The sequence below is a fragment of the Sitophilus oryzae genome, unplaced genomic scaffold (assembly GCF_002938485.1).
Source record: "Sitophilus oryzae breed Bouriz unplaced genomic scaffold, Soryzae_2.0 scaffold_857_pilon_pilon, whole genome shotgun sequence".
Taxonomy (NCBI): domain Eukaryota; kingdom Metazoa; phylum Arthropoda; class Insecta; order Coleoptera; family Curculionidae; genus Sitophilus; species Sitophilus oryzae.
The window spans coordinates 3,227,236-3,243,874 of record NW_022147480.1 but is presented as its reverse complement, the minus strand read 5'-3'; the positions used below and the strand labels follow the sequence as shown (position 1 = coordinate 3,243,874).

Genomic DNA, 16,639 nt, shown 5'->3' with positions numbered 1-16,639 from the left:
TTGGGCATTGTGTACCCAAACATCCCTCAGGCCAAAGGCACTACGCATATTTCTTGTATCCCTCATCCCTCATCACGTCCTGGATATATAAATAAACTGGAGTTACGATAATGCCCATTATGTAACAAATATCAATAGGGTCGAAGACATTAAGGATATATCTGTCTGAGCATTATCGTTCTTCTTGAACAAATAATGAAAAAAAAATATAACTAACGTATTTATAATGAAATAAATGCGTTAGTATGAAATAATACCCACCTCTCGGCATTATCGTTTTACTAATGCCATTGGTGAATAAATAATAGCTTACGCTCTGGCGTTATATACAATGCCCATCATGTAACAAATATCCCTCAGGCTAAAGACACTAACGATATATAGCTTGTCATCCCCCGGGCATTATCGTTCAATTTCATATCAATTGTATCCTAATTGTCAGGCCAAAGACAATCATAATGCCCCTCAGGCATTATCGTCTTACTAACACCCTAGGTGAATAAATGGCAAAGACATTTCAAAAATTACCTGGAAGAGAATTCCTTATTTCTGCTGTCTAGTTCGTCAGGCAAATCTTGAAGCTGTTTCAATTTTCCAATTGAAGTATCTATTAACTCTGAAGCGTTCACTAAGAGACCTTCGGAATCATCCAAGTTAATCTTTGACTGGCTTATCTGGTTATCTATGTTATCCAGTTTTCCCTTTAATCGATCTTTTCTGTAAACAATATATAGATATTATAAATTATTTATAATAAAGGCAATAAAATATTTCAGTAATTTTAATACACACAAATTACTTATTATAACGTGTTCGTATTATTTGGAAGTCCCCTAGCTGTAATAATAAAACTGTAATACCGAATAAATCAGTGTTTCCAGAAAGCTTACTTATATTGCTGTATATTTTAGTTCACTGTTTGGGAGTTTCAGAAATTTGTTATACAATATATTTTCCGGTACCTAGGTATGACATAAAATAGGGGGGGTTCCGTTTAAAGCAGCGGAGCGAAAAGGATTATGTATATCTAACAACTCACCCTGTATGTTTCAAACAAACATAGTAGTCTCATTAATTTTAAAGAAGACATGATTATAAATTACTGTGTTAAAAACATTAATAATTAACATTTTAACAGTTTTAAGTATTTAACAAATCGCTCAGTATAGATTATGGTATATTGCGGTATTTTCGGATAGATTTTTATGGCAAATATACTGAGAAAAAAATAGATAGCAACAAATTAAATATGATTGAAAATTTAATTCGTCCACAGTAGATCACCCTGTATACTGTAGATATAAATAAATGATTTTGTTTCTTATATTAACCAGTTAATAAAAAAATTGCAGTAACTTTAACATTAACAAATTTCATTTAATATTATCGTACTATTTGACATGCCCCGGTAATAATAAATTTATCTATTTAATTTTTTATTATCAGCTGGAACGGATTTCAGCAGCTTTACGCCATCGGTTTGGGGCCATCTGGAAACCAGATGTGACCTCATGTTATTTTTATCTCGTTTCCTGTTTTAAAGATTTCGGAATATTCCACATTTTGAATCGACACTTTTAAACTACGCGGCTATTTTTATACCGTTCTTCTTTATTGGTCTTCTTCTTAAACAAAAGGAGATAAAAAATAATCAATCATTGTCTGTTTCATTCTAATTTTTGTACGTATGTCGTAAATATCGTGATTAATCAGAATATCCAACCGAATTCGAAATATTTTGTTAATTAGGGCAACCAACAAAATCTAATAAAAAATCCCTAGTGGCAATAACGTCAACGTCAAATTGATAAAATAAAAAGTGAGGTTAAGTTTTCTAGGACGAATAATTTGTGTAATTATTATTAAAAATAAACTTGTGAGTGAATAAAACATGGGAAATTAACAAGAAATCATGCTTCCGACTAAAGGTTACTTTCAAGATATCGAGTGTCCATTTTATAATAGTTCGTGCGGCCGTCCTTATTGCCATTTTCGTCACAAAAGAAAACTTAATGAAAATGTTGAAGAAATCGAACAAGATACAACGTCTGAAGCTGTTCCTACTTATAAACCTACTCCCAAAAGTGAACTAGCAAATATCCACAACAGTAAAAGTCATATACCAATTAGTTATGTGCCTGATTTAGCTTTCAATCGAGAAAGGCCTGCAAGACCTTTACCAAAGATTGAAAAACCCACTTACAAACCAACTCCCTTAAGTATTCTTAGTTCTGCTACTAATTTAGATGGCTCATTACCAGAGAATGATAAACATAGAGATACTATTCAGGAAATCCAACAGAATATTGCTAATAAAGCCTATGATCCTTTAAAGTCTGAAATTGATTTTGAAGATCTATCTAATGAATTTGATCTTATTGATGACATAATTAAAGACACTGAACCAGAACCTCAGGAACATGTTACTAAAGATTTAAAAGAAATTGAAAATGATATTGAAGAACAGCAAAACAAATTGAATTTATTGAAATCCAAGCTCAGTAGTGCAAAGGCAAAAGAGAAAAGTATTACAAGTGTTCCCGAGATAAATAATGTCAAAGTTAAAGAAGAGGATAAATCTCAAGATATTAAAGTAGAGAAAGATCAGAAACCTAAGGATATTGAAAAAAGGAAAAAGGATGAGACAAAATCTGATAAGGACAAACTTCAAAAGAGTGAGAAAAAAAGGACACATTCTAGTGATTCAAAAATTAAAGAAAAACTACCGAAAAAGAGTGATAGTTTAAAGCATGATAAAAGTAATGATAGAGAAAAACACAGAAAAGAAGAAAAGAAAAATTGTTCTAAGGAAGAAAAAACTAGAACCAAGTCAAAACACAGGGACAAAAGTCCAGATTCCAAGAAAACTAAAAAAGAAAAACATGTTAATAAGGACAACAAAAGTGCATCGGACTCTGATGTTAGTGACAGTAGTGTTGATAAGGAAAAAAAGAAGCATAAAAAACATTCTAAACATAGAAGTCGTAGCAAAACTAAAGTAAAAGAAAAATATAAAAAGGCAAAAGAAAGGAAGAAAAGTAGATCAAAGTCGAGAAGTTTAAGTAAAGAGTCCAAGTCGAAACATAAGTCCAGGCCAAAAAGCAAAAGTAGACATAAACAAGACAGAAAACGGAGTAGAAGCAGGGAAAAGAATAAATCTCCTAAAAAGAAAGACAGGAAGAAAGATGGTACTAGCCAAAAAGATAAGCATAGTAATAAGTCAGGTAAATTATTAATTTAATAATATTTTGATTCAAATTTTAAACACCCAGATTTTATTTTAGACAAAGAAAAATATAAGAAAAAATCTACATCAGAGAGTAGCAATAACCCATGTGATATTGAGGATTCTGTATCAAACGATAATATTTTAGAGACTGAGGAATATATTCCTTCAGATATTGATCTTGATTTTGAAGACGAAGATGAAACAATGAGGGAGTGTTACAAGATATTTAATGAGTACAAGCCTGAGCCAGTTAAAGTTCAGAAAGAGCCTCAGGAAATTGTACAGAAAGATCTATTTGATGAGAAACCTGTAAGTTAATAAATTTTGAAATACAGATAAGAAATAACTTAAGAATAAAATTTTTATTTCAGGAATATCAAGGGAAAAAAAGAACTGCTCATGCTGGTGCCGATGTTTTAGCGTCGACTGGCAAAAAACTGCCAGAAATTCCTAAACCTAAACCTGTACTGACGCCAGGTCAAATCCTGGCAAACAGATACAAAGTTATTAAAATGAGCCAACAGAACAATGAGCAAGAAAATATTATGAACGAAGTGAAAACTATGATAAGCCAACCAAATCCTATTAAAAGACAAGCCACGAGTTTACTGGAAGCTGCCAGAATGCACAAAATGAAAAGAATTGAAGAACAAAAGTTAAATAAACAGAAAAAAGTATCATCCAGTAATGTTGTGGATGATATACTTAATGGCGTTCATAAACCAACTGCTAATCAGGTAAGATATATCATATGATTTAAAAAAACTTCACAGTAGCCTTTGAAATGAAATCCCTTTTCAAAGATCACTGTGACATCATTTTTTTTTTCAAATATTGATATGTGTGAAAATTATTTTGAATTATGAAAAAGCTAATTATATTTTGTGTTGTTTTAGGTAAAAATTCAGCCTAAAAAAATAAACGCGGTGCCTAATGTTGCACTGATACAGAAGGCCAAAGAAAGAATATCTTTGATCAAACAGCAGAGATCAGAGACCGTAAAAACTGTGGCTCAGACGCAGAAGTCTGGACGAGTAGCTCACGTGCCTGAGTTCACGTTATCAGATATTCCCGATGTTTTACAGGTAACAAAAATATTTTTTGTACATAATATACAACAAATGAAATGTTTTTTTATTACTGAGCTGTTGAAAAAGTGTGTTTATGCCGAATTACGTCAGCATACCGAATATATATCATACAGGGACTTAGACAAAATATCAATTAATATTTTTCCTTTAGAATGACTTACAAAGAAGAAGCAAATCTAATGAAATCATTTCTAGAGCAGGAATTGAAATTTACTTTTAAGCAATAAATTGTAAAAAACTAAAATATTAATTTTTAAACTGTTTGGCTTTGTGGCTAATACAAAAAATTTAAATGTATGCCCTCAAAAAATTTTATTACTGATTTTTGACAATTTTTTACGGGACAGTAAAAGAAAATATATATTAGAAATTATTTTTGTTGAATTTGCTATTTTTTTTGTAATTTTGAATAAAAAATAGGATTTTTTAAAAATCTTCCGAAAATATCCAAAAAATTTATATTTTTTGAAAGTATCTGTAAATTTATAAACTTTATAATATTATTTTACTTTAAATGTACCTACATTTTGTTTAGCCATTTGCCAAATATAGTAATATTTGTTAAAACGCGTGTACTAATTACAATAAACACAAATCAAGTTAAAGATATAAAACACAATACAGTAACACCGCCACTGGATTTTTCAATAGTAGTGACTGTTTCTACTATTCCTAGAGAGGGGCATAAAGTTGGGGGTAATGGAGGCAAGACGTGCGAGAATCTCGACCAATCAGACTGGTTGAATCTGGGATGCCATGATGAATTTTGTGAGCGTTGCCAGCTTACCCTAAGCGGACGTTATCTTCAGGAAATACTTTACCTTTTATAATAGGCAGAATGAACGAAATCAGTTAATTAGATAAATATACATTAACTACCTATATAAGAACTACGTGAACATATTAGCATATTTAATATAATTATGTATGCTGAAATGAATAAAAATATATTCAATTTATAGGTAATATCGGCGCTGGCGTTCTATTCTGGGGTGGCGATCAGAATCAGATTCAACTTGTCGAGTTTGATCGCGTGATCGCGACCCAACTGATAGGAATTTTCCGTTATTTTGTGTGTTTTTTCTTGTTGCAAATTAAAAATGGAGTTAACAGAGCAGCTAATTAAGGCTGTAAAAATACACAAAATTCTATATGATTTATCCGATCCAAGTTACAAAAATAATATAATTAAAAATAAAAAGTTTGAGAAAAAATTGGAGTTGCAATTGGATTGGATATGTATACATTTTTATTGTTTAAGTTTAAATATTGTAGGTAAATATTTAAGAATGTTTTTTTTCGGTATACATAATTCACATTTTTAATTTGTCCTATGTACACCTACAGGATGGTGCACTACATATAGGTACGGTGGTGAACGTGAACGCGTTGGTGTGTGCTAGAATTATCGCTAATCTTATCGCTGCCCTGATCGTGATCGTGATCACGGCCGTGATCGCACCAGTGTGCGTGTAGCTTCATTCTGAACTGTTTTGGCAAACCCTGTATATGATTTATTGTTTTTTTTTAAGTATAAAGTATGTTTTAATTTCAATTTTTATTGCTAATCCTTCATATAATTACTCTCAAAGTGTTTCTAAAGGTATAAATAAATAAATAAAATACTTAAAAATTCTGGTTATTTTAGGCGGACAAGTCCAAACTGCCCGTAAATGTGAGAACGCGGTTTTTGACATTGATTGCGGACGAATGCGGAAAATTATACGCGTCAAAACAAGACGCTTATGACAGAGCGTTAAACGAGGAATTTACTTGTTACGAAAAATGTAAAGTCCTAGCCACTTACAGAAACTCAGCTATGCTCGCAGTTAATAGGTAAAGTCTGCATAGCTATAGTTCAATATTACGTTGTTTACAACAACTGTCATTTCACTTTTGTGGTTATGATCTTGTTTTAAAAATTAAAAACTGACTGCGCTGTCAAGTAAAATTCAAATCGATATATACAGGGTTGTTCACAACATACGACACGGTGTATTGTAGCTAAACGATTAGATTTTTACAGATTGTAAGTTTTGTGTTCGTTGGAGGACTATTAGAGCTACAATTTAAAAATATTTTTACAAGATACAGTGTCCCAAATAAGTAAAATATATTACAGTTGTATTTTTTAAATGGAACACCCTGTATATTATTCTATTTTTAGGTTCTACGATTGAAATACAGGTAAATTTGATTAGGGTTTATCACACTTCAACCTTACCGTTTTTAGAATATTTTCAATTTTATAAAATTGCAGTAAAAAGGCTTCATTTCTCCAAGGATATCAAAGTTTTGTTGCAATAATAAACAAAATACTACCTGAAACAGAGCGTCTAAAATTTATGTTAAATAATTACTAGCTTTAAACGGCAATAACTTGTTTAATTTACGTGGAACATCCTGTATATTTTACGAGAATCAGTTGCACAATTTAATTGTCTATCAAATTGCATTATACCATTTTTTACCTATCTCTTCAAGTTTTTGTAGAAAATGCATTTTCTCATAATTTAGGCCTCATTTATCACTATACCGATGGAATATTGACATTTTAGATTATTTTTAAAGATGTAACAAATTTTCAAAGAGTACAGATACTAATATTGTCGATATAGTTTGCTTATTTCATTAAAAAATAAAAAAAAAAATGTTTAAATATATTTTGTTAAAGACAACCAATTAATATGATCTCAGTATTCAAACTACATTAATTGACTGATTACGTTTATTAATAATAATTGCTCCAAACACTAAACAACTGAATTTTGTATGTGTATTAGACAGTGTGGTAAAAAGTAACAAATGTTATTTCATTTTCTGACGAATGCTTATTTATAACAACAGAGATGGTCATTTTCATAATCTTCAGTAAATATTTACTATTAAAAATTATGATACCCTTGGAGAAACGAAGCCTTAATTTTTTTATTGCAATTTCACAAAATGAAATTATTTCAAAAACGGTAAGGTTTAAGTGACCATAATCACATTTTTAAGTAACCATAATCAAATTTACCTTTATTTTAATCGTAGAAACTAAAAATAGAATAATATACAGGGTGTTCCATTTTAAAAAATACAACTATAATATGTTTTACTTATTTGGGACACTGTATCTTGTAAAATTATTCTTAAATTGTAGCTCTAGTAATACTTCAACGAACCCAAAACTTACAATTTATAAAAATCTAATCGTTTAGCTACAATACTCCGTGTCGTATGTGGTGAACAACCCTGTATAGATGAATTAATTCATTAAAAACAAGTAATGATGACGTTACGTTGAACGATTGTTGTACAGACTATAATAATTGAAATAAGCCTGTCTGAAGTATATTTTTGATAATTTTATTTAATAGGTTGCGTAAAGAAATACAGGAAAGGGAGAGCAAAGGTTTGGGGCTTCTTTTGAGTGGCGAAAGTGAAGATAGTGGAAAAGAGTCTGATTTTAAGGGAAATAGATTCTATCAGAACATAAAAAAGTGGGTTTTAACCGAGGAAGAACTAGATTTGCACGGATATCCTAGGGAGAGCGACTTAAAAGGAAAAGCGGTTATTAATAACCGAAAACCAGTCGATTTTTCCATGGTAGATGACAATTACAGGAAATGTAGCAGGTAATTCTAAAGAAAATACCGCTCTTTTGAAGTGAAACTTCTTTAAGCACGCTGGGAGTAAAAATTCAAGGCCGTGACACATAAGCGCGAGACGAAAAGTGGTAAGGACAGCCTACGGCTTAGAAATACATACAGGGTGGCCCATCGAAAACGTTTCGCAAGGCATAATGGCTAGGGTAATTTTTTTTTCAAAAAATTCAAAAACACGTCAATTTTGTTTGTGATAAGGACAACTTTTGCCCCAAAAATGATTGCAAAATCTTCAACCCTCTAAGCGGGGGTGTCATCCCCCAATTTTTTTCAAATGGGAAAGGGGGTCAAGTGGTACCGCAATGAAAAGGGCTTTCTATTTTCTACACTTTCCCGCTTCGTTTTTGAAAATCGGTCGAGTCATTGAGAAAATATGAAGGATTGAAATTTGAAAACTTTATTTAAACATTTATCAGAGTAAATGATAAGGATAAATTCCTTCGACCAATTTGCTGTTTTTTCTTATTATTTCTAGATGTTTATGCATTTTTTCACTTGCCACAAGGTTGAACGATCAGGTGCGGTAGTTGCTAGATAGCTGTTCTGTGACTTATGCGTTGAAGTTTTTCTCAATATCGTTAAACTTTTTAACAATTATGGTGTACTCACTTGCAGAAAAAGCGGAAATAATCGAACTTTATTTTAAAAATAATGAATGTGGCATTCGGGTTGCGCAGATTTTCAATGAACGCCATCCTGACAAACACCTTTATGGCAAAATTGTTCGCGAGTTAGTGGCAAAATTTCGCGAAACTGGTTCCGTTATGAATAAAAAGAGGCAGAGGGAAAATCCTGTAGTAAATGAAGCTATGCAGGTATTCGTATTGGGCCAAGTTGCCATGGATAGTACGCTGAGTACAAGAAAATTAGCCAATGAGACCGGCGTGAATCGTACAACTGTCCAAAGGATATTAAAAAAACACAAGTTCCACCCGTACAAAATTCAGTTGGTACAAGAACTCAACGAAGACGATTGTGATCGAATAATAATAATTTCCTATTTAATGTGTGTTTTTCGGATGAGTGTACTGTCTTTTTGAACGGTGTAGTTAATCGGCACAACTGTCGGTACTGGGCTGAGGACAACCCCAGGGCTTTTCACGAGGTGCACACACAAAACCCTCACAAATTGAACGTGTGGGCTGGTATTTTTGGAAATTCTATTGTGGATCAGTTTAACGATATTGAGAAGAACTTCAACGCATAAGTCACAGAACAGCTATCTAGCAACTACCGTACCTGATCGTTCAACCTTGTGGCAAGTGAAAAAATGCGTAAACATCTAGAAATAATAAGAAAAACCTCAAATTGGTCGAATGAATTTATCCTTATCATTTACTCTGATAAATGTTTAAATAAACTTTTCAAATTTCAATCCTTCATATTTTCTCAATGACTCAACCGATTTTCAAAAACGAGGCGGGGAAATATAGAGAATATAAAGCTCTTTTCATTGCGGCGCCAGTTGACTCCCCTTCCCATTTGAAAAAAGTTGGGGGATGACACCCCCGCTTAGAGGGTTGAAGATTTTGCAATCATTTTTGGGGCAAAATTGACGTGTTTTTGGATTTTTTGAAAAAAAAAATACCCTGGCCGTTATGCCTTGCGGAACGTTTTCGATTTTCGTAATCGCAAATGCACGTGATCAACTTTGAGTGACAAGCGATGGCGACAGCGCTGCCAGATTGCGATGAATTTATGAGTTTACTTTTAATTTAAAAGTGGCACAATATTTTTATTATATCATTTTTTAAAGATATTTACGTTTTATTTTTAATTTAATAACTAATATTTTAGTAATTTATTGATTTTTTTTTAGTAGACTAGTCCATTATGAAGATTATTCTAAGCGTTATTATGGGTGTAATGTGCTTATCAATAAAACTTCTCTGACTGCAGCCAAGGGTAATAAAAGACCTTTATTGTCACGTTCTCGTTCAAAATAGTTTATCAGGGAAGCTACAAGCTCTTTGCTTCGACTGTTATTTTTTCCGGCATACGGCATATTTTCAACACATAATTTCAAGAAATGCAATAACAAAAACTCGAAAATTTAGTTCTTAAAAGAACTGTTTGTGCTTAAAAGTACAATTTTTAAAGAAAGACTATGAAAATAGGCAAAAAAACGAGAATTGCTCATAAAGATTCAACAACAACACGATGTCATACAAAATTATGACTGATATTAGGATAATTGTCAAATAATAAACGACAACCTTGCTGAAAACGGCGCAATGTGGCCAACATAGGGATAATAAAATTCGGTTTAAACTAATTTTTGCAGCTTTAATCTAAATAAAATATATGTTACAATCATTTTCTCTATAAAGTAAAATGAAGAGCTGCTCGGTATCTTAAATTATACAACAAATTTAAACATTTTTGCCAAAATTTCATTTAGTCGGGTTTATAGACTTTAATGTCAATGTCGATATGATTGATGACGTGCATCGGAAAATGTTTTGCGATTACAATAGTGAATAGTGACGCGCCCTGTATTTGTGAGCAGTCCACGTGTTGATCGAAAATAATTATATTTTAATACAAATTTTGTGAAAGGGGATCAAATTATTTATTATTTTTTTATTTTAGGCGTAAAAAACTATTTGTTACTCGCAAAAAACAATTTTTTACGCGTAAAAAATATATTTTTTTAATTTATTACTTTTTCAACATTTCAAACTACACTTTTTCAAAGATGTCCTTCAAATCCTTCCATTTTATAGCTGTTAGCAAGAAGTTTCATTTCAAATATGCGCACATTCACATAGTGCACACACATTTTTTAAGTTATTTGATTTTTATTGAATTATTGTTTCGTATTTTTTGCGAAGGTGTTCAAAAACATATCAAGTAGACGATGATGGATGGGCACTGTTTGAAGAAGAGTGTCTCTATCACCCTCTAAAGAAGCGCACTATACGAGGCGAACAGATCCATTTGTGTTGCAAGAGCAACGACGATACAGGATGTCTCACCAGCGATACGCACGTCTTCGATGGTTTGGAGAGTCATATTTTGGAAGGTATGTATAGTATGGACTATATTTTCAATAAATGACATATAAGGCTTGGGCTAGTGTTGTTAAATGCTCGAGAATTTATATTTGTCTGACAGAAAGTAAAGAAAGTTTTTAGGGAACGTTCTCGCCTTTGAAACACTAGCTTGGCCGACATAAATTACCGTGGATTGTACAGTATTGTTTATTGCCAGTGTTAAAAATGATTAAACTTATTAATTGCTAATCGATGGAAAATACATATTTATCTAACAGAAACGGTTATTTAGGGTTTCAAACGACGATGCCTTCAGAAAGGGAAAACGATCCACGCAGCGTAGCAGTGTACGCCCTCGATTGTGAAATGTGTTACACCACCAGAGGGCTGGAATTGACACGCGTCACCATCGTCGATACCGACTGCAAAACCGTCTACGAGAGCCTCGTCAAACCGCTCAACCCCATAATCGACTATAACACCCGTTTCTCAGGGATAACCAAAGAACAAATGGACAAAACCAGCACCAGCATCCTTCAGGTGCAAGCCAACATTCTACATTTGTGCAATTCGGAAACTATTCTGGTTGGACACAGTCTAGAAAGTGACATGAAGGCGTTGAAGATCATCCACAGCAGTATAGTGGATACTTCAGTGCTTTTTCCTCATAAAATGGGCTTGCCACATAAGAGGGCTTTAAGGGCTCTGGCCAGCGAGTATTTGAAGAAGATTATACAGAACGACGTGAGCGGACATGACAGTGCGGAGGACGCGATCGCGTGCATGGAACTGATCAAGTGGAAGTTAAAAGAGGAATTGAAAGTAAGGACTAAATAGTAATGCAGATCGGTCTATAGTGATATTAGATTAATAATATAAAGAAACAAACAGTTATATATATCTAGAAGAGTTTTCATGCTTTTATAAGTTATAAGTTGGGTTACAGTATCAAGAAAATAAGGACTAAATAGTAATGCAGATCGGTCTATAGTGATATTAGATTAATAATATAAAGAAACAAACAGTTATATATATCTAGAAGAGTTTTCATGCTTTTATAAGTTATAAGTTGGGTTACAGTATCAAGAAAATAAACTAAAAAACGTGTCTATGTTGCCTTATGTATTCTGGTTTAATTCACCAGCTTCGTATACTAACTAGTATTAGGAAATAAAGTTGAACTATTCATTATTACTTGTTAATTACTGATCTTTGTTTAAAATTAACTTCTCGTACAAAGTATAAAATAGAATACACTTAAGAATAAAAACTACAACAATCAATAATCCAACACAACCAAAGAACAAATGGACAAAACTAGCACCAGCTTCCTTCAAATGCACTGTTGCAATGTTGGCTTGGAAATGGATGGATGGCATACTGCTTTCTGAACAAAGTATCACAATATGACATGGCCAGATCTATTGTTTTACATTACATAGGGTACTGGTTAAAATCAAGAAAAATATACTTTAAAACTAAATCTTAAATAACTTAAAAACGAGTTATTTTGGGTACAGGAACATGTATGGCCAAAAATTAACGACTTGAAAAACCTAGTGAAATAAAAACAGGGGGTTTCCATTTAAAAAACATATTTATGATAATTCTTTAATCGCTCAATTCCATGACAGCTGCGACCATTATTATATGACATTTGAACAATTTAATTTTTGAAATAATGTCACAGTGACTGTGGTAATCACTAAATTTGACGTTTAAGCTATACACATTTTTTTAGCCCAGGTAGTTTTTTTCGCCCAAAAATTTTAAATATTTTTTTTCTCATAAATGGTTAATGTTAGGTATAGACTATATAATATCAAAATTTATAAAATTTTACAGAGAATTTAAGTATGTAATAAAAAATGGGGGCACCCATTTAAAATAAGAAAGTTGCTGTCAACTTCCGGTATTTCCGGAAGTGTCGCCATATTGAAAATATTTTTAATCGATAGATCTCGTTTTGAAACAATGATGTGCAAAAAATCTCCAATCTAGATATAGTAAACGCCACGAATGTTTGGGAGTGATTCATCACTTGATGAAGTTAGAATCGACACGCGCGCTATCATTTTTACATTAAAAACGTAAATTTTTACCGCAGACGTAGGTTTTTAAGGGCCCGGTCTAATCATCTTCCTGCGCTCCTCCTGCTTATTCTAAAATGTTAGCGTGATTGACAAAGACGATACTATATCGCGTTTCTTTGATTGATTCGTTTTTGTGCGTCAGTCCATTGGTGTGCTTGCAGTGCGACCAATGGGGCATTCCATTTTATATTTATAACCAAATATATGTTTCGACAAGACTTTGACAGTTAAAACAACAAATTACAACAGATTATATATTGATTATTATATGACTTGAAACACTACGGCACTGGAATTAAGTTTTATGTGACCTTGAACAGATTAGTTCACATGGTAGCGTCCGATGAATCACTCCCAAACATTCGTGGCGTTTACTCATATATATTAACTAAAGAATATCGACTTCAAACTGCATTCTGTGAAGCTAAGCCGGTGAAATGGGTATATAAATCTTCTGAAGGAATTTACATAAGTCGCTCAGTTAGCTGTGCTCAAGCGTAGTGCGCAAGCCTGGATTTTGAATTATCGATCGGATATCCAGACCAATAAGAGACTAGACGCTAGCACCAGCTGTTCATTCGTACGGCTCCGTCCAACTTCGTACGGCTGTCGTTTGCGTTCCCGTTCGACAATTGGCTAATCCTGGCTAATCGATATTCGGAATTCTAGAGTTGCGCTGTTGCGCCAGTATCTGCCTAACAGACGAACTTATGTGAAATATATATGGACCGATTATCTAGTTGTCTCTAACTCGGCTTCAACTCCAACACATTGCAGGGATAGGCGATAATCCGTATATATTTGATATGTATATGCGTTTACTATATTGTAATTCTCTAGAAACTTCTAATGCACGCTTAGCCTGGGACACCCTGTGTAGCTGTATTAGATTTATAATAAAAAGAAAGAAGCATTTAAATTCGTAAATAAACGGAATTTCTGAAGGGATCTTATACAAAATTAAAATCGAGATAAAAGTGCAGAATATACATGTTCCTATTATTAGTTATAAGTTGAGTTGTGTAATCCAGTAAAAAAAAATATATAAACAAATTTGTTTACATTGCGGTTTATAAATTGAAATTAAAATAACCTGATGATTCAGCTTAAATTAAACAAATTTTATTTGTCAATTTCAAAGCTTTGTTTAAAATTGCATAGTCATACCTCGATAAAATATAGTGCGGTTGTAAATAAGGAAAATGTATTTCTATCAGCAACTTATATATTTTTGCTTGTTTCAACATAGAATACAGTGATAAATGGAAATAAATTAATCATGTTGTTTTCGTCATTTATATTAGTATGTATTAATAAATAAATTAAATGCAAATACAAACTCTTGCATCTGCAATGACAAAAATAGATTCTATCAAATCAAACAGAAATGAAAACTCTTGTAATGCCAACTTATAACTTAGAATCCAAATAAATGTTTTAAATTTGATACAAAACGACTGATATTTCTATAAATTTTGATCGTAAAGTGTATTGTTTTGCGAATCTTGCTTAAGAGATGTTTAAAGTTATATTTTTATCATTAAAAACGTTCTTCATTATTTATTTAGATACTTTGTAGCGAGGTGTTTTTATAACGAATATATTTTTAGTGGAAAGGTTGTAAATAAAAAAAACGACATAATTATAAGGATCTTTAATCAAACGTTTAATGATGCAAATATGTAAAATAATTGTGCCACTTGATGAATATAGTATGTAAAAATTAATAAAAATGATACACTTTGTATTATTCCGGTTGTATATAAACATATTTTTCAAAGAGAAATGTATTTTTTTGTATTTCTATGTATTTATTTTTCTTTTCAAATTGGTTTATTTCGAGGGGTAAACCGCAGAGGGAAAAGTGTACACCGTAATTCCTTTTACTCAAATAATTCCTCAGAATTCCTCGTAATTCCTTCGGAATTCCTTGGAATTCCTGGTCTTCAAGGTCAAGGTCAATCATTCAAGGTCTTCCTTGGAATTCCTTGGTACGAACTCGGTAACTCTTTCAGTCTGAACCAGCGTTGCCACCTCGGTTTCGCAGTTCCGCTATGAATTTTCTGGTGATTTTTATAAATGTCTAATGTCTCTATAAGTACTAGATCTAACAATAAAAAGTACTATTACGAGATTTACGTTTTTTTAGTTAAATTTTAGGACTAATAGGGGATCATGAGGTAAAAATACTGGAAATATGTCGGCACTTACTTATTAAAATTAATTTTTCTCGGGATTTTTTGAAAATGATAGGTACCTAGTTATACTCGTATCTATAGGAAAGGAAATTAATAAAACTTCAGTTGCACGTCATAATACGATCACCAGTAAATTCCATAAGATTACGCATGGTATCATTGATGAAGTGCACCTAAAGTTGTATTAATTTCCCTATAGTATATACCTAGGTATTATTCCGAGGAAATGAAAAAAATCAACTTTACACTTTCTGAGTACTGAATAAAAAAATCTTATGAGGGTTTCTTTAAAATGGCGATATCAGGGAACGTTATAAGTAGATCTCTCGGGGGTGGTTCGGCCGTACTATTGGAAAATATTTTAGATATATAATCGAGGGTACAATATTAAATTAAAAGAATATCTAACCTGTAGATATTTGATATTGGGAAATTTTGGAAGCGAAAACGAAAAACGGATAGTAAAAAATCGCCTGCAAAACGTTTTTCTTTAAATTTAGTACTACCTATTATAGTATTCATGGTTTACTAATATTCGTTAATTTTTTATAAAGTTGCTTGTACTTCCTCTTAATTCCTGTGGAATTCCTCTAAATTTCTAAGGAATTCCTTGGAATTCATTGGAATTCTTACGGAAATAATTGGAATTCCTAGTAATTCCTACGGAATTCCTTGGAATTCCTCGTAATTCCTTGAAATTCCTTGGAATTCCTCGTAATTCCTTGGAATTCCTGTAGAATTCCTTCATAGTGTACACCATAATTCCTCTGCGGTTTACCCCTCGGTTTATTTGAAAATTTATATCTACTTATTTAGTAAATTAAAGATAATAAAAAAATAAATCCTGTTTTATTTGAGTCACTAATTTTTACCTTGTGTGATGAAATTTATTTAACATAAATTAAGAAAAATACTTACCCATTTCTAGCCAATAATATTCTCAGTTTTTTACAGTGTCAAGCGAATACCGAGTGTGTTTTAGCTATTCTTGGATAAGAGAGAAAACACTTACCCATAGATCATACCATGATCATACCAAATAAACTTTTAGTCACGTGATTATGCTTGACCGGCACAGCGTTGCCCATTTTTACATATTTTCTTTTAATCAAAATATTTTAGGAAACAAAAATAAATTTAATTATAAGTATAAAAACAGTTATTACTTACATCAACAAAACTCGCCTCTTTAACAGCACTTAATGGACTCTTTAACAGACATAAAGGGTCATTACTACAGCTTTCCCGTTTAAAATATTCTAATAAGGTTGCGACTTTTTTTCGCAACGGCTATTAAGCTATGCTGTACCGGGTGGCCAACTAAGAATGGACGCCAGCTGTATCTCAGAGACTACTTATCGTATAACTTTGGAAAAAAAATT

The 16,639-nt window shown here is 32.2% G+C and overlaps 2 protein-coding genes across 2 annotated transcripts in view; one reads left to right on the top strand and one right to left on the bottom strand.

Annotated features, from left to right (window-relative positions):
• Nucleotides 1-16,639, bottom strand: part of LOC115889992 (laminin subunit alpha) — a 126,615-nt gene that overhangs the window by 27,443 nt on the left and 82,533 nt on the right. Inside the window, exon 39 of the mRNA XM_030910100.1 lies at nucleotides 529-717. Within this exon, the coding sequence (XP_030765960.1) occupies nucleotides 529-717 (189 nt within the window). The remainder of the gene's footprint in view (nucleotides 1-528; nucleotides 718-16,639) is intronic.
• LOC115889993 (RNA exonuclease 1 homolog) lies at nucleotides 1,767-12,624 on the top strand. The gene is made up of 9 exons (XM_030910101.1): nucleotides 1,767-3,224; nucleotides 3,285-3,538; nucleotides 3,601-3,966; nucleotides 4,126-4,314; nucleotides 5,969-6,156; nucleotides 7,683-7,940; nucleotides 10,805-10,995; nucleotides 11,259-11,811; nucleotides 11,946-12,624. The coding sequence occupies exons 1-8, from the start codon at nucleotides 1,913-1,915 to the stop codon at nucleotides 11,801-11,803; spliced, it is 3,303 nt and encodes a 1,100-aa protein (XP_030765961.1). The 5' UTR covers nucleotides 1,767-1,912; the 3' UTR covers nucleotides 11,804-11,811; nucleotides 11,946-12,624.